The 19,207-nt window shown below is 40.0% G+C and overlaps 1 protein-coding gene and 1 non-coding gene across 2 annotated transcripts; both read right to left on the bottom strand.

Annotated features, from left to right (window-relative positions):
• Positions 1-12,442: 12,442 nt before the first annotated feature.
• PNRC1 (proline rich nuclear receptor coactivator 1) lies at positions 12,443-15,870 on the bottom strand. Its single transcript, XM_012750931.3, has 2 exons — positions 15,155-15,870; positions 12,443-13,534 (listed from the first exon to the last, which is right to left on the bottom strand). Exons 1-2 carry the CDS (start codon positions 15,692-15,694, stop codon positions 13,091-13,093), a joined length of 984 nt encoding a protein of 327 aa, XP_012606385.1. The 5' UTR covers positions 15,695-15,870; the 3' UTR covers positions 12,443-13,090.
• A 1,744-nt stretch (positions 15,871-17,614) lies between these two features.
• On the bottom strand, positions 17,615-17,676 carry LOC142871263 (U7 small nuclear RNA). The gene has a single exon (XR_012919517.1). It is a non-coding gene; the product is annotated as a U7 small nuclear RNA (small nuclear RNA).
• Positions 17,677-19,207: the final 1,531 nt, after the last annotated feature.

Raw genomic sequence — 19,207 nt, forward strand, 5'->3', positions numbered from 1 at the left:
GGCATGTGGAAGAAATAAATGTCTCTAGCTTTGGATTAATCAAGATTTGGTCTCAAGGGCCCATACCACAAATTATGAAATGTCTAATATCACCATTTTATGGACCATTTTTTGTTTACATTGTGGTAGTAGAGTGCTTTTCAAAGGAAATGGGTAAAATGACACTAATTTTAAAAATTCTACTTGGATATTAAGTATTAGTAAAAATATTAACTTTTACAAAAATATTTTGACTTTAAAGCACTTTCATGTAAAAAGTAATTATGACTGTATAATTGCATAGTACAGACTTAAACTGACACCTATGTCTATTTTGTGTCTTTTGTTTAAACTTGAGCCAATTTCTGGTGGACATTAGTTCTTATTACAAAATTCTGACATCCTGAAAAGTAGAATTTATATGGAGATCAAACATTCACAAGATACATTCTCTATGGAGCTCAAAGGTTATATTTTTATTAGGTAGAACAGTATAGATATGTTGACATAAAATTGCATCCTATACCATGTCTACTTTACAAAGTCAAAATATTTGAGAAATATTGGATTTTGAATGGTTTGAGACTACTCTAAAAATTATGATGTGCAGCACTCATAATCCAAAAATATTCATAATAAGCCTTACCATTTGAAAAGTGATACATTTTATATAAAGTCATATTTTATACCATTATTTCTACATACCTACTTTTCATCTGCTGCTTAATTTTTTATTTTTTGAGTTCTAGCTCACCTTTAAATTATATAGAATAATTCTTATTATTTTTTAAAGTGTTTAGTACCTTGTATTAAGATACTCAAGACTACATCTTCAAAAAGCAACTTTGCTGTATTTAAATTTTACATTACACTGCCCTTCATTTTTTAAAGCCAAATAACTATTGATATTTATTGCATTTGTAGTTATTATAACTAATAATTTCTTTTAAAATGTGTTTGTAGTTTTGTTTTTCAAAGGGTTTTGGTAGTATTTGTGATAAAATGGTTTTGCATATGATTATTATAGGGGATATATTTATAGAGCTCTACTTGTATACTTTGTCGAATTATATTATTGAAACTTAAAAGTTCTCAACTCACACAGTTAATATTTATATCTAGAGTGCGTAAGAAAAAAATCTGTCTCATATTTTCAGTATACAGAAGCTAATGTTGCTTCTATTTGTTTTGAATACAAATTCCACTTTTCTTTGTGTTTTAGATCCTATATGTAAGAAACAACTTTACACAATAATTTGTATGCTGGTAATATTTGGACAAGTACCATAAATTCATGTATATTGTACTTTCTGAATAGATTTTCTCTATTAATCATAGCAAAATTTATTTATTTCACAACTACAACTCTTTGAAGTATTCAGTTTTAATAAAATTTAGTTATAAAATTATGTGGCACTATTGCAAATTTAAGGGTTAGTCTGAACAAGTAAAACAAATACTAATAGTAATTTTTAATGTTTTCTAAATATTTGGGTTCACACACATAAATGCAGTCATTTTAAATAATAACTGGGAATTTATTATAGTGTCTTTCCTCTGTATTCACAAATCATTCTCTCTTAGTAAAAAGTTAACAAGGCAATATTCCTGAACTATTTGATCCTTTGATTTACCTTTGACTTGGTTTTCCATTGTAAGCCCTAGCTAGACTGCTTAGGAGGATGTTGTTGGGTTTGAGGGAAAAACTGGAATGATAATAGCTCAAACTCTTTTGAGCATTTACTATGTACTTGGCACTGCTCTATAAACTTTAAGTTACTCACTCATCTATTTAATCATCACAGCACCCCTTATAAGGTAAGTAGTGTTACAGATTAGGAAACTGAGATGCGGAGAAGCTAAGTTACAAGGGTACACAGCCATTAAACTTTGGAGCTAAGGAGTGACTGGGCTTGAGTCCTCTCCCTGACTACCATGCCTGTGCTTATTTCCAAAGAGAAGTCTCTGACAGATAAATGCTTAACTAAGATGATGTTTAGAGAGAAATGAGAGAATAGAATTAGGAAAAGAAATGACTGTAGGCTTCAGTGAAAATCAGTTAATGACTCTGGGTGAAAACGGATCAGCTGGGTATCCTGGAAAATTGTCCTCTGGGAATATCTTTATTCTAGGGTTCACTTTTATCTTAATAGAATTATTTCTTGGATCATTTAAGAGAGATAGATAGCTTAGGGTATGATTGTTTATCAATAAATAAAGCAGATGTTTTAATTTTAGGCATTTGTGATCATTCCTTTAAAGAGAATATATTAGGTAGTTCCTAGCTTTACTATCTACCACCATTTTATCCAGGATCATAGAGGATAAGTTGAGGTCAAAGAAAATAAAGATGGGCACTATGGCTGCTTGTATTCTTTCTCCTTGTGAATAATGCACAAATAATTTCTGTATAGCATCTGATATTTTTCAGGTGCTAACAGATAATGGGGGAATTTGCTGAAATTTGTATTTGGAGCCTAGGATTTAATTTTATGCCACTGAGCTAATTTTTTCCTTTTCTTTCTTTCTTTCTTTCTTTCTTTCTTTCTTTCTTTCTTTCTTTCTTTCTTTCTTTCTTTCTTTCTTTCTTTCTTTCTTTCTTTCCTTTCTTTCTTTCTTTCTCTCTCTCTCTCTCTTTCTTTCTTTTCTTTCTTTCTTTCTTTCTCTCTTTCTTTCTTTCTTTTCTCTCTCTCTCTCTCCTTTCTTTTTTTTTTTTTTTTTTTTTTTTTGAGACAGAGTCTTGGTTTGTTGCCCAGGCTAGAGTGAGTGCCACGGTGTCAGCCTAGCTCACAGCAACCTCAAACTCCTGGGCTCAAGCAATCCCGCTGCCTCAGCCTCCCGAGTAGTTGGGACTACAGGCATGCGCCACCATGCCCAGCTAATTTTTTCTATATACATTTTTAGTTGGCCAATTAATTTCTTTCTATTTATAGTAGAGATGGGGTCTTGCTCTTACTCAGGCTGGTTTCAAACTCCTGACCTCAAGCAATCCGCCCACCTTGGCCTCCTAGAGTGCTTAATTTTTTCTTTTCTTAAAAAATAAGAGAGGTGGTCTCACTGTTGCCCTGGCTGGAGTGCCATGGCACAATCATAGTTCACGGTAGCCTTGAATTCCTGAAGCCACTGTGGCCAGCTCTGGGCTAATTTATTTTAAAATGTAGATTAACTAATTTCAGGACTTTATTTATAATGTTTAGTTGAGATCTAACTATTCTAAGACAAATTGCTATATTACAAATAAATAAGAAATTGCTGCTTTTATTCTGATCCCATTGCCAGAGGCAAAAAATTAGTCAAAGTTTAAAGGAAGGTATGTTGAAATAATTTTGCAATCCTTCTAAACTATATTACAATTGTATTTTTTTCCCCTTTTTAGAGACAGGATCTTTCTGTTGCCTAGGCTGCAGTTCAGTGGTGTAATCATAGCTCACTGTCACCTGGAACTCCTGAGCTCAAGTGAACCTCCTCCCTCAGACTCTCAAGTAGCTGGGACTACAGGCACACCACCACACCCAGCTAGTTTTTAAATTTTTTGCAGAGACAGAGTCTCACATGTTTTCCAGGCTGGTCTCTAACTCATGGCCTAAAGCAATCCTCCCACCTTAGCCTCCCAAAGTGCAGGGATTACAGGCATGAGCCACTGTGTCCAGCTAAAATTGTAATTTCTTGTTTAAAGTTTAAAAAGTAGATAAATAAATGCTACTTAATGCACTATAGTCTAATGCAGGGATCTTGACCCTGGCATCATGTACCCAGAGCTTCAGGTCTAGGCCCTATGAAATGCCAAAACTACTACGTGCATTTCTCAAAAGAAAGGTGACATGGTTTTATCAGATTTTCAGACAAGTCCATGACTCCCAAGGGTTTAAGGACTAGTGGTTCAGTGAGACATTTATGGATTTTGAAGTCAGAACTCAGTTTGAATTCCACACACTTATTTACTACCTGTGCAACCTTAGGCAAGTTACCTGATACCTATCTGTAAACTTCAGTTTCTTCACCTGTAAAATGTGGATGTATTTGTCACAGAGTTGTTCAGGCTTAAGAAAGATGCTCAAGGCCGGGTGCGGTGGCTCACGCCTGTAATCCTAGCTCTCTGGGAGGCCAAGGCGGGCAGATTGCTCAAGGTCAGGAGTTCGAAACCAGCCTGAGCAAGAGCGAGACCCCCGTCTCTACTATAAATAAAAAGAAATTAATTGGCCAACTTATAGAAAAAATTACCCAGGCATGGTGGCACATGCCTGTAGTCCCAGCTACTCTGGAGGGTGAGGCAGGCAGGACTGCTTGAGCCCAGGAGTTTGAGGTTGCTGTGAGCTAGGCTGACGCCACGGCACTCACTCTAGCCTGGGCAACAGAGTGAGACTCTATCTAAAAAAAAAAAACAAAAAGAACAAGATGCTCAATAGAAATACCAAGTACAGGGTAAGCATTCGAATGTCAATTTCTTCTTTCATTTTTCTTATTTAGATAAATAGTTGATTAGAAAACATTTTTATTCAGAAGTATTTCAATAGTACTTTATACAGAGCTCTGAGCTACCTGTCAGTAGTCAAATATAACTGGCATTCTTTAATGACATTTTGTGACCATATCTTGTCCACCCTTTGTTTTTGCCAAAAGGTTGTGTGGTCTTATATGAAGATCTATCATGGACAGTGCAACTACATCACTTAAGGAATAATTTCAAACAATGCTTTTAGCTTTTCAATTAGCTCCACTAGTATTTAGCATTAAAGGCTTTAAAGGGTAGGAACCAACCCAAATGTTACAAGTGGATACTCTCTGCTCCCTAGTCACTTCAGTGCTAACTAGCCCTTCAGCCATCCCCTTTCTTTTTGGGGACATTCATCTTGTAAACATTTACTGCTTTAAGTTATTCCATTTTAGAAAATTTCTTTAACTTCTCTCTCAAACTATGGACATTTATTACAAATCCCTTTCAGAATCTTTATAATCTCTGCCTGCCTCTTTATCCTCCCTTAACTAAAGTTTCTTCAAGCAATAACATGTCAACATTAACATTAAATGCCATCTGTCACATTTCCCAAATAAGACAATGCTTAAATACATTATCCTTTCTCTGATCATTCATCTCTTATTTACAGTATCCTTGTTGTTTCAGTCACTGACTAGAGTTCTGTTGTTTTAGATGGGTTATAACCAACTAAGCAACCTACTTGAAAGTGTAAAGGCGGCCAGGTGTGGTAGCTCACGCCTGTAAACTTAGCATTTTGGGAGGCCGAGGCGGGAGGACTGCTTGAGCCCAGGGGTTGAAGGTTGCAGTGAGCTATGACACCACTGCAGTTTAGCCCAGGCAACAGAGCAAGACTCTGTCTCAACAAAAACCTGAAAACGAACAACAAAAAAATGTTTTCTATCTGCCATCCATTTCCCAGGTTCCTGTCAAGAACACATTTGTAATTTGGATTTGACAACTAATCAGGTTAACAAACTCTGATCTTGGAATAAGAGAACTATCTGTAATAATTTAGGAATAGCTATGTATATGTAACCAACTTTGGAGGAGTTTGATGAGTCTCTAATGTCTTTACAAGCAGATATAAAATACCACATATTTTTCTAAGTTCTAACACTTTATGTATTAGACTAGGAAAAATTACTTACCTGAATCTTCCACATTCATGAACATACTGTGTGAATGATTAGAAAAGTGAAGTATTTTTATCATTATTAAGAGTGTCATTTTGTCTTTTAAGCTATTGCTAAAATGTTCAAGATACCTAACTTCTAATTAAATTGAGCTTGACTAGAACATTTAGCCTCCTATGATAAATGTGCATCTGATTTTCATAAATTACTATATAGATTATGTCTATCCTTCCATTTTGTCCCTTTCTACCATTACTTAATTCAGAAACTATAATGCCACATAATCTTTGATAAGTTGTTCCTCTAATGAGGGAACTTTACTTTTGTGTAACTAGTTCTATACTAGGGACAATTATAAACTCTGCTCTAGAAAATGAATTCTAAAATCTCAACAATGAACCCTCAAATGCAACACCTTTTACAAATCTTAAATTGTAATTCAATTGGGCATTTTTATAATTTTTTTTTTTTTGAGACAGAGTCTCGCTTTGTTGCCCAGGCTAGAGTGAGTGCCATGGCGTCAGCCTAGCTCACAGCAACCTCAAACTCCTGGGCTCGAGTGATCCTTCTGCCTCAGCCTCCCGGGTAGCTGGGACTACAGGCATGCGCCACCATGCCCGGCTAATTTTTTATATATATATCACTTGGCCAATTAATTTCTTTCTATTTATAGTAGAGACGGGGTCTCACTCTTGCTCAGGCTGGTTTCGAACTCCTGACCTTGAGCAATCCGCCCGCCTCGGCCTCCCAAGAGCTAGGATTACAGGCGTGAGCCACAGCGCCCGGCCGGCATTTTTATAATTTAAGTTTAGCAGATACAATTCCTGGGTGTTAGGAATATACACATTTTAGCACAAAATGCACATCTTAGTACGTTTTAGTATAAAATGTATTTAGTATTTAATTTTGAACCTAAAGGTAACTGCAAAGGATATGAAAAGTAATCTGAAAGCTGTCAAAGATTAATTCAAGACAATCCAGTAGATTTAAAGAAAAAGGGGTTAGTTCAAGCATAAGAGATTATCCCCAATTCTTAAAAAACAAAAAACTCCACCTACCTTCAGAGAATCCTATCTAAAACTTTCTAGAAAGTTTCAAAGATTAAATTTTTATATGTGTTTTTATAAATAGTCTATAACATGTGCTCTCAAGTTAAATTTCCTTTCACATTTAAAAATAAGTAGTTCCTCAGTAACACATGGTTTGTGTTGACACAATTGACTCCCACACCAACTCATCTTACAGCACAGACACACTCTTTCCCCATTTGAAAACTGCTATGGCCGGGCACAGTGGCTCATGCCTGTAATCCTAGCATTCTGGGAGGCCAAGACGGATCACCTGAGCTCAGGAGTTCAAGACCAGCCTGAGCAAGAGTGAGATCCCCATCTCTACTAAAATAGTGAAAATTAGCTGGGTGTGGTATGGTACATGCCTGTAGTCCCAGCTACTCAGGAGGCTGAGGCAGGAGGATTGCTGGAGCCCAGGAGTTTGAGGTTGCTGTGAGCTAGGCTGACAGAGCCTGGCCATGGTACTCTAGCCCAGATGACAGAGAGAGACTCTGTCTCATAAAAAAAAAGATTTCTGGATTCAGAAAGAAGGAAGTGGAATAATGAAAAACAACTTGGAGGAGTTGGCTCAGGGATCAGATTTAAAAGTGTATCTAGGCCGGGCGTGGTGGCTCATGCCTGTAATCCTAGCACTCTGGGAGGCCAAGGCAGGCAGATTGCTCGAGGTCAGGAGTTCAAAATCAGCCTGAGCAAGAGTGAGACCCCATCTCTACTATAAATAGAAAGAAATTAATTGGCCAACTAATATATATATAGAAAAAATTAGCCAGGCATGGTGGTGCATGCCTGTAGTCCCAGCTACTCGGGAGGCTGAGGCAGCAGGATGGCTTGAGCCCAGGAGTTTGAGGTTGCTGTGAGCTAGGCTGACGCCATGACACCCACTCTATCCTGGTCGTCAAAGCGAGACTCTGTCTCAAAAAAATAAATAAATAAAAGTGTATCTAGTATAGCAATGACCTTCAAAAATGTAAATATTTATAAGAGGATGATGGGACTTTCAGCCTTTCATACCCAAGTATGGGTACGTATTCTTGATTCCCTCAACCTGAAGCCGGTATTAATTGCATATCAATTGCCTCCCACCCCCTAAAATAAAGGATAATTTATTCATCAATATGATAGGGAGGGTCATTAGGAGATAGGAGAAGTACAAAAAGAGATGCATAACTATAAAAGATCAGTTTCACCCAATTTCAAATCTTAGACTAAGAAAAGGGAAGGAAACTTTATTCCTCCTTTTCACCAGCTGGGCCCCTGCTATCAGAATTCAGAACTTAAATTAGAATTGTCTGCTAACACAGATTTTTACAGACCTGGTAGAGAACCAATCACCATTTAACTCTTTCATGAGTAAATACCTTCTAATTTAACAACTAATTTATGATCAGATGAAGCTGATAGTCCATAGGAGGCATAGAGGATGAGGTCAAGAGTACTGATAAAAGCATTAAGCCTTATGGGGGGGTAAGGGGAGGATGTAGTTAAGACAAAATATTCCAGTTCCACTTTCATGTTGTAACTATTAATATTCCTTTTGTGCACTATTTACCAAAACTATACCTCTGGATCTGACCTATCTTCTACCTACTTGTTATGTCTTTCCATGTGAATGTCCTATGGGCACCTCAAAGTCCAACATGCAAAGGCAAAATTTTCTTCCTTTGAATTCTGATCCCCCTGCAGTGTTCCCTAATTGTTAGTTTTATCCTTCTAGTTACTCAATTTAAAAGCCTTCTTTTATCACTATCCATTTAGATGCTCAATTCTCAATTCTACCTCCAAAACATCCCCCCAAATAAGCCCATGCCTCTGTATCCCCTCTAATGTCCTTTAGGCCCTTTTTTTTTGAGTTACTAAAATACTATATCATCCTTAAGTGGTCTGTTTCAATCTTTCCCTTTCCATCCAAGCTGTTCTCCATATGTCCACCAGTTTCTTCTTTTTTTAAAAGAGGGGTTCTCACTACATTGCCTAAACTAGACTGATACTCTTGGGCTAAAGTGATCCTCCTGCCTTAGCCTCTGATTAACTGGGATTATAGGTATGCACCTACTACTGATCTTTTAAGGCCCAACTCAATGTTACTTCTCAGGTGTCAGTCACAAAGAGAAAACTCCTACTTACCAAAATCAGTCACTACCTCCTGGGAGAGATGACTTTACCTTTGTTTTTATCTCATCAGGCCATTCATTGTGGGGAGGGGAATGTACCTTGTATTTTAGTTCACATTTGTCTTTTCTTCCTCACCCCACCTGGTTACCTTTCAGCTCTGCCCTTTACTCTTTTATTTCCTGAACATAAGCCCCCACACATTAAACTGCAGGCATGCTGCTCAAAAATGGCACAAAAGAGCTGAGAAATGTCAAGCAAGGGGAGAGGGACAGCTGAGGCAGTTTACTATTCAAAAGGCAGGGGCTCTATTAATTTCATGTGTAAGAATTTTTTTTTTTTTTTTTTTTGAGACAGGGTCTTGTTCTGTTGGCTAGGGTGCAGTGGCATCATCATAGTGCGTACTGCAGCCTCCAACTCTTGGGCTTAAGCAATCCTCCTGCCTCAGCCTCCTGAGTAGCTGGGACAGGCTCACTCACACCACCATGCATAGCTATTTTGGTTGTTTGTGTGGAGATGGGGTCTTGCTATTGCCTAGGCTGGTCTACCACTTCTGGGCTCAAGCAATCCTGCCTCCGCCTCTCAAAGGGCTAGGATTACAGACATGAGCCACCACTTCTGGCCTGTTAAGAATTTTTATAATCATATGCAAAAATGTATTAAGCCTGTGAATATAGAATCACAGACTTCAGAGATGTTGTAACTCATCTAAGCTAACTCATAAGTATTAATATTTACAACATTATTAGAGCTAAAATTGGCACTAAAAATCTGGTGAATTTGCTAACTATGGTCAAAACTTCCAAAATGAACTTATCTATTTGTGAGGAAGATATCTGCATCCGTGTAAGCAGGAAAAGTGACTCATACAAAATGCCAACAACAAATCTAAGTTCCTTTGTATCTTCGAACCCCTTTCCTTCCTTTCTAGACCTCATTGCTTAACATACCCCCTCAAAATGTCTGCCCTTTATGTCAAAAGGTAAGCTACTGGAGAAAAAAAAATGTCTGCCCTTTATCTTGGCTTTCCCCAAACCAGCCCCTTTTTTGTAACCTCAAAGCATTTAATCATGTTTCTCTCCCAGCACTGTTTCTGCTAGAATAGGGCAGGCAGGGGTAGCTTTGAGCAAAGACAGCCCAGACACTACCTCAGACCTCTAAATACTTTTTACTTGAGAACATGCTGAGGTGTGAAGGACTGAATATTCAAGGAGCCTAGCCAATTCAACAGTCACAGCCCCCCAACCCTAAATCTACCCTGTTCTTCTGGGTGGGTGCCAGCTGTGCCCTCCTCCCCAGGTCCTCTTTCAGGCCTAGTGCTAAGGAGCAGAAACATTGGGATGGGGCCTCTGTTTTGTTCCTTCTCAACACTGTAAGTTGAGTCAGGGCTTTTCCTGACTTTACCCTTTACAAATCATGGGTAAAGGCAAAAAGCAAGTACTGTAGTTTTTTTAAAAGACAGTTTGAAGTCATCTACAAGGCAAAAGAAACTCAAATTGTTCGTCCCATATTAGTACAGCACACTAGCTCTTACACTGAAATGTAGGAAAGGGTAAAGGTAGTTACATAATACTATGCAGGAAACCCAGAATGCTGGTCCCGCTAAGAAAATGTAGATTTCTTGCCTCATACATTCCAGTCTTTTAACTTACAAACCATATAAACCGCCCTAAAATTTGTACCCTCAAGAATCATCTTTAAGTTTGAAATTAATGGCTTGTAAATCTCTTAAGAGTATAATTTGATCTTTCATTGCCTTTTCCTTTATCTGCCTCTAAGGACACTAACAAAATACTTGGCACCAAAAATAATGCAAATAAGAGCAGTTCACTAAATCAGTAGTGAGTTGAATCAATTCAGTATCAAATTATACAGATTTATCTAAAAACAACTTCAGTATAAAACACTGACCATATACTGATGTTTGTCCTATAGTGAAGTACCACTACATGTAACAATTTTCCACTCACATATACTTATAAAGCCTTTGCAATTAAGAGCCCGTTTAACAGGCCACTAGTTTAAATTTAGGCCTGAAACTGGTGACTACAGTGTTTGCCTTATACACTCACAAAACCAAGTGTCATTATAACACGGGAAGAGAAGTGTTTCAAGGGATTCTGATAGGTGAAAAATAAAGGTGACTGCACAATAATGGACCACTAAATAGTATTTTACTAGAACACCAAACCTATTTAACTTCTAAATTTATGAATACCTTTTAACTAAATATATTATGATCTGCAGTATAATTCAACCAATTTTGCTTACTCTTAAATGGAAGACCCATTTGAATACTTTATAATCTACCTCCAGGCTAGGCATGATGGTTCCTGCCTATAATCCCAGCACTTTGGGAGGCTAAGGTGTGAGGATGGCTTGTGCCCAGGAGTTTGAGACACCGTGCTTAAAAAACAAAAAAACCTACTCTCCTAAGTCATTCCTTTAAAATTATTAACCATTCTCTTCAGTGCTTTTCAAGTAGCCCAGGCTGGAGTGCAGTGGGCTATTCACTCCAGAGTAGCTGGGAGTGAACTGCATATCATGAATGGCATGTGCCACCTCCCCTGGCACCAGTGTGTCAACCCTCAACATTCATATTAACTTTTACAAGGTTGACAGTTCCCCTTTATTTTGATTAGTTTAAGTCTCTCAAAATGCCATTTTAAATAGCTATAATGCACCTATGTAATTTTGAAGTATAACTACTTTCTCTACACACACACATTAAGAACAAAGCATGTTACAAGCCAGTGCCAAAAAAAGTTGGCTAGCTTATTAGCTGTATATACAAGATAGCACACCTATTACTATTTATCAGATTTTTATAGTGATTATGTAACAAATTACCTTATCATCCTAGCCCTGCTTTTTTATCCAATCAATAGTAATTCTACAGTTATGCCCATAACACTCACTTTTAAATAGCCAGAACATTGTCTTCCCTCCCCTCTTGTGTGAACCAAATGATAGAAGGCTAAGACCTAAGACTCTTCCATTTGTTTTTTTCTTGGTATAGGTAATACCCTTCTCATCTAGTCTACCTTGGAGAATCATGTACCCTCTTAACATCCTTTTCCCTTTCATGCTGAAATACTGCCCAATTACTCAAAAACATCTTTCCTTTGTTATTTGAGCTAAACTTTAGCTTTCTATTATATAACTAAAACTCATATAAGGGAAAGCATATTTCAGAATTTCTCGGAAATATACACATAACCTATTAAGTATGACTTTTAAAGTACATAAACTGTCATTTATCTTCAAGCAAACTTTAAAATCCAAAACTTCCATCTATTTCAACACCAATTATGCTTGCTTTGATTCAAATACGACTCAAGAAGATCAATGTAAATTTAGTAAATCAAATGTCATTTTCTTTTCACTGAAAATGTATGGTATGGTATGTAAATGTATGGTTTTAAGTATGCAATTCACACATAAAAATATTTTCTAACCAGATTCCTTATATCTAAAACCATTTCCATTTGTGAGATGGGGAATTCTTCCTCATAGAAATGTTATTAGATCCTCTAAATTTCAGAAACAGGACAATTAGCAAAGTTGAAAACATTCGGCCTCTAAAATGGACCGTTAAAATCCAATCACACAAAATCATCTCCTAGTCAACACATTCAAACATGAAATGGTCACACACAAAGAGCCAAGACTAGTTTAAAAGGGGGGGCCAAATTATTATTATTTTAAAATTTGATTACAACCAATTTCGTTGGCATTAAAATTATAGGCATTTAAAATTGGAATGGATATATACCAAAAACCAGAAATTAAGTTTGGTAAAAATGGGAATAGGAATTTTCCAATAATTACAGTTTAGAACGCAGAAATCAATTTAGAGAAACAAATCCCATGTTTACAATGATTGTGCCACAGATTTAAACTTCAGTAGTGCATTAGTAAACTGTTCACATTTAGATCTTAACCTTGAGATAGGATAGCTGTTTCTTGAAAAAAATCTCAGTACTTTGTGCAAATAAATCGGTCTTCCATGTGCCTTAGCACACACTTAAAATTTCTCCGTTGTATATATACAAAACACCTGCCATTGTGGGCAGGGCAAAATACATACTTTCATAACAAAACTATAATGTACCTCTCAAGTATGAACAATATACACATAGTACATGGTATACAGTATTTACAAAATATAAAATATAATACAAGCTGTTGTAATTTTTAAAACTCAATCTTTTGCACTTGTATGTTGCAACAAGGCAAATTTCCATTTCTGTACCAATTTTCTTTTAAGGAGTCCAGGGATTTGGGAAAAACTGTTTTACATACATACTGAAATCTGAAATCTAAGTTTGGACTTTTAGGAGCGTTTTTAAGTGTACTGCCATCAGCTCCCTGTTTTGGTTGGAATTTTCAACAGTGCTTCCCATCCAGTGACTAGGAGGCTTTGGAAGAACACTAGGAGAAGGTGGATCACTAAACTTTGCCCCAGCATAATTTTCCTTTTGGCTCACTTCAGTTAGAAATGCCGATTTCTTCGAATGCATATTTTTAATGTTCTCAGTATTTTTAAAAGGCTTTTTTTCCTGCTTTTGAATTCTATCAGGTGAAACGGAATCCTGCCAAAAGTTATTTTCATTTCTTTTTGCAGAGGTGATCTTGGTTAGTGGCAAGTTATATTTGCTTTTCTGTCTGTTTATCTTTGGTTGCTCATACAAGTGTATACCATGAACAAGCTGGCCGTGGGGAAGAACAATTTTCTCCGATTTTCCCATCTTTGATTTTAAAACCTACAAAGACAAGGAACACAAAAGTAAATATAGTTTCTGGATAAAAATCAGTTTATGAACCTCACCATCACATACTTCCACTGTTAGTTACCAGTATGAAACCCACAGTAATCCCAACTCCATCTTTCCATAATTGTAAGGAATAGTAATGAGCTCTCTTCAAAACATGAGTGCCAGAAAAAAATGTTTCCTCTCTACTTCTTACTTTCTGCTTTAATTGCTTCAAGAACTTTGCTTCACTAATTCTAATCACCTTCCTAACTGAAGAGGACCTTATAGGAAATTTATAAGGACGGAAAGGTCCAAAGTAACCCATTAGATCACTGCCCTTCCAACACTTAACATGGTGGGTAAACAGGACACACAAAAAAAGTCGGAGTTGTATATTCCATGCCAGTAATGTTAACTGCCAACAGAGCTCCCTGGTTTTTAATATCTGTTCTAGTAAAGAATCTTCACGGCCAGGAAACAAGTATAAAAGCTCCCTTTTGGGTTTTCACTATTTCAAGAGTCATGGAATTTTAAAACTTGGACAGAACAGATAATTTAACGAAACATGGTGGGCAAATCTACCAATTTTTCCCAAGGGCACAGCTAGATAAATTGCAAATCTCCAATTCATCCCACATTCTTTCAAACGGCAGTGTGACTTATTTTCGTTTAAGAGTAAGTCACCGAAGTTAAGTCAATAAAACAAACTATTGACAAGATTACTCAAAGTCATTTTAGAGATTTAATCCCATTCAACCTTCAATCCATTTTATCCTAATCCAACAGCACTGCAAATGGGCACCATAAGACAATTCAATCGATAACTTCCTTCAAAAGCTTATTCTGGACCTAAAATAATAAAACTAGCTTCCATTAAGAAAGTCCAATACAGCTCACAGTGGGAACATAATTTACTGCTTCCAAAAACTAAGAACTAATGTCGCTCCTGCCAACTTTGCAACTTAAAAAGTACGACTAAGTAGGTCAGACCCGCGGCGGGCAGAGCCCCAGTTGGATTGGGCGTCCCACATGGGGCACCTCACATTTCGGCAAAAATCCAGCCAAACAAAATCGAGCTCCCTGTAGCCCACTCCAATTCCCACACCAGGGCGTTAGACACCGTCTACGCGCTTCACCGACTGGGCTTGGCGCTACCACTGGAGGGGAAACCGAAATCGGGCCCCGACTCTCCCCTCCGCCACCCCGACCCGGCCTCGCCTCCTTCATGAGCGCCGGAGCGCTGAGCACGTAGCGCGCGCTGACGTCAGCCCTCCCGCGGGCGCCCTCCCTCTCCCCACCCCGCCGCACGACCCGATCGCCGAAACCCCCTGGAACGCCGCCAGCCTTCTAAATCGGGGCTGTTGCTGGGGCGCAGCCGCCCTCCTCATTGGCTGGTCCCTGGGAACCAATCAGAAGCGCCAGCGCATGCCTCCCCTTCCCCCTTCTAACCCCCCAGCAAGAACCGAGCGGGCGTCACGGAAACTTCCCTCGCGAGTAAACAGCCGCCCCTCACCCTGCCCCCGCCCTCCGACCCCCTCAGTGCAGGGACCCAGACCCGAAAGTGCAGCCGTGGCGGTCTAAGGGCCAGAATCCCCCAACTGCCCGCGATGTCCCCCTCGCGGCCTTTACCTCTTTCCTGAGCGGAGGTTGCCCAGGCGCCGCGGGCCGCAGAGGCGCAGGGACGGGGCTCGCTCCCTCAGTTCGGGTTGCGCTTGCAGGATGCCGGGCCGCGGCGGCAGCCTGGCTCGGGACCTCCGGTGCTCCGCTCTGGCCCGTCGCCGGGCTGCGGCCGCTCTCCAGACTCGGTCGGTGCTGCTGGTACTGGTGGAAGCGGCTGGGCAGCTGTCCCGCCGGACTAGCCCGCACCTTCTTCTTTCGCCGCTTCTTTGGCGCTGCCCGAGGAGTGCCTCCCGCCGGGGCAGGGCTGCAGTTGGGCAGAGCTGCAGGAGCGCGAGGCTGGGGGGTCAGGCAGGGGCCATCGCCCCCTAGGAAGTGAGGGAGGAAGAGGGTCGGCGGCAGTGCCCGGGGGTCCGGGATCCGGGGTAAAGGCGGCGGAGCCGTGGTCACCATCGGGAGGGCCCCGAAGTAACCGCGGGAGGAAAAGCCAAGCGGCGCAAGGCGGCCACCCAGGACGAGCGGCTCCCGCTGTGGGACGGAGACCACGGTCATAGCGCTGGGAAGTGGCACAGCAAATAAAGAAGGAAGTGAAGCCAGTGATCACAGGGTGGCGGCGGCGGCGGCGGCGGCGGATGCTGCTAGCAGAGCCAGAGAAGACCGCGGACCATGACTCGGGTGGTGGCGGCGCAGCAACAAATAGCCACAGCCCCAGCTCCCAGTGTTGTTATCGGAAGCTCCGCCCTGTGCCCGCCCACCTCCCTGTAAAAACCCAATCAGAACGCGACAGGCAGGCCACGCCCCATAGGCACCGCCTCCGCCGCTTCACAGAGACACACAAACAACCAGCTTGCTGCAGCCTGGCACAAAGAACGCGCACTGCGCAGGCGCTGCCAACGGGCTCTTTCGGGAAGAGTAGGTCCCGCGAACAATGAAGTTGGGTTTCAGCCCCACCTCCTCCTAACCCTCTCCCCGCTTGCCCCAGCGCCCCCGCGCCGTGTCCGGCCAGGCTGTGGTCAGACTGAGAGATCCCAGCAGAATTTGGTGATGGGGGAAGGGAGGACGGAGGGGGAGGGGTGGGTGGGAGGAAGGACGCGGGTGGAGGAGAGATGAGGAATCTGGAAACATCAAGGCCACGGATGCCTCCTCAGCTGCTGACCTTGGGGAAGTATCTGTCTTATTTCAAGCCCAACGTACTAGAATTACTTTTTTTTTAAAAGATTTTAACGTACACCATAAAGGTTTCTTAACGTAGCAATCGTGAAGGAAATCAGTCTACGTTTGTGTTCAGTGAAATGTAGCTCTCATTTACTCGGTTTAGTAACGCTGCTTATCAGCTCTGGTGATCAGAGTAAGAATTAAAGAAGTGACTGAGTGGCCTGTTAGTATGTAAAAAGTTCTTCCTAAATCCGGAATTTTTACGCCTTCCTACTTGAAGGCCTGTGAGACTTTGGGATTGCAACACTGGTGTCAAAAGGAGAAAGTGAAACAGCTCTGCAACATGCAGTGTATGTTGTTAACTGTGTTTTGATAGAAATCTATCATGATCTCCCTGCACTGTGCTCACCCACAGAAAAGAATTGTGGCCATCATTTATCAAGCGTTTATGTTCCAGGAACTGGTATTTACTTAAATTATCTCACTTGAATTTCACAACCACCCTTATGAATAGGTACTGTTTTTCATACCCTTTTTACAGGAGAGGAAACAGGAGAGGTTAGAAAGGCTAAAGAACTTGTCAGAGATCATGCAGTAAGTTAGCATCAGAACTTGAACTCCAGTCCAGGTCTGGTAAGACCAAAGTTTTAGCATCACCCATGCTACCTGCCACACTAGATTGGATGTTTTTAGAAGACCACAATCTCTGTATCCTCACAACCTCTAACTGATATTCTTTGGCTTTGTAATGATGAGAAATAAGTGCCTAAAATGAAACATAAATATTTTATGATTGATAGCACAATTAGATTGAATATCCAGAAAATACTTCCTAATAACTTTATATAAACATTTAATACTGTATTTCCTCATGATTGATTGCTGGGTTTTCACATTTGCTGGATTTTATTCATTTTAGTGCCTGCATTATGTAATATATATGGTAGGCGCTCATGTTCATCGCATGAATGGGAATCATATACTTCCTTAGCTGTAAAAGATCTTAGAAAGTCTTTTAACTCAAATCCTCAGGCCTGTAAATGTTTTTTCTCGTTCTCTTTTTTTTAAGGCTGGTCAATTGGAGGCCTGCAAATTGAAATTGGGTTAAGAAACCAGTCAGGAGAATTGGCAGGCCAGAGTTGAAGAGTAGGCAGAGATTGTGGAACCTCTGGAGTGTAGGTAAATTGTTCTTTTGTTTTGGTAGGAATCTCTACCCTTTCAAAGTACTTTCCCATCTGTTATCTCATTTTATTCTTATGCCCCCACACCCATGCCCAGGGACACTTGTTTTATTTCTTTTTTTTTTTTTTTTTTTTTAAGGGTCTTCTGGTAAGGACGGGAAAACCTACTTGACAAATTCTAAAAGAACTGTAACACTTAGGGATACTTGTTTAAAGGCATTTTGTTTCTGACTAGCTGCCTCACCCATAATCTTCAACATTCCTGAAATTTGTGATCAAATAAACAAAGTTTAGCTAGTCAATAGCATATATTATTTTATTTTATTTTTTTTTTCATTAGAGATGGCTAGAGGATAATAGCATATATTATTTTAAAGTATATTCTTTTTTTTTTTTTTTTTTTTTTTTTTTTTTGAGACAGAGTCTCGCTTTGTTGTCCAGGCTAGAGTGAGTGCCGTGGCGTCAGCCTAGCTCACAGCAACCTCACACTCCTGGGCTCGAGCGATCCTTCTGCCTCAGCCTCCCGAGTAGCTGGGACTACAGGCATGCGCCACCATGCCCGGCTAATTTTTTATATAAATATCAGTTGGCCAATTAATTTCTTTCTATTTATAATAGAGACGGGGTCTCGCTCTTGCTCAGGCTGGTTTTGAACTCCTGACCTTGAGCAATCCGCCCGCCTCGGCCTCCCAGAGAGCTAGGATTACAGGCCTGAGCCACCACGCCCGGCCTTAAAGTATATTCTTGGTAAACACTATGGGAACTACCTCTTCTTTTCCTTTAAAAATCCACTTGTAACTGCTGCTAATTGGAGTGTATATTCAGGGCAACTTGAATTTATGCTCCTGGGTTACAATCCTCAAGCTTGGCCCAAATAAACTCGCTACTTGTATTAATTTTGTTTCATCTTCTTCCTTTTAGATCAACACCTTTAAGGTAGATAGAGACAGGTTCTGTTTTACATATGATATAAATAAAGCTTCTAAATATAAAGTAACTTGCCCAAGAGTCACGCCTAGTCCAGTGGTCTTTTGACTAGATCCCAAGATTGGGTGAATGTTGTGGTACATATTATGTGGTACATAATTTATTATTTGGAGGTCTGAAGGGTAGACCTCATGGCAGACCCTGGATTCTGTACTGTGAGGTAGCCTTACAGCTGTGGCCACCTGAGTGATGGATGCTAAAATGGTGCCTACCACTAAGAAACAGACTGGGAGCTGAAATGGGCCACCACAGGTTTTATAAACCAGACTGAATTTCATGTTACTCCATTCGTATAGTCTTCATAAACCCTTAGTCTTTAGTAAAATCTAATTTTAATGTTCAAACCTTGCCTTAGCTGTGCTCTATGATATCAAGGAAAAGGTCAGATGCTCACAGGAGCCCAAAGCGCCAGTCATGGAGGTAGCAAGACATTCTAGGAGTAAAGTAAATTTGGGAGGACTCTCATGGTTCTGGAAGATTTTTGTTCTAGTGTACATCTTGGTTTTATTTTTTTGAGACAGAATCTTACTCAGTTGCCTGGGCTGCAGTGCTGTGGTATCAGCCTAGCTCACAGCAACCTCAAACTCCTGGGCTCAAGCAATCTTCCTGCCCCAGCCTCCCAAGTAGCTGGGACTACAGGCATGTGCCACCATGCCCGGCTAATTTTTTCTCTATATATATTTTTTAGTTGTCTAGTTAATTTTTTTCTATTTTTCTTAGTAGAGATGGAGTCTCAGGGATC

This window comes from Microcebus murinus, chromosome 5, assembly GCF_040939455.1.
Source record: "Microcebus murinus isolate Inina chromosome 5, M.murinus_Inina_mat1.0, whole genome shotgun sequence".
NCBI classification, from domain to species: Eukaryota; Metazoa; Chordata; class Mammalia; order Primates; family Cheirogaleidae; genus Microcebus; species Microcebus murinus.

Bases quoted from the DNA above. Each gene is read 5' to 3' on its own strand.
- PNRC1 (XM_012750931.3), bottom strand. From the start codon at position 15,694: ATGACCGTGGTCTCCGTCCCACAGCGGGAGCCGCTCGTCCTGGGTGGC. The intron at 13,535-15,154 runs GTAAAGGCCGCG...TTGTCTTTGTAG, and splicing joins AACCTCCGCTCAGGAAAGAG to GTTTTAAAATCAAAGATGGG.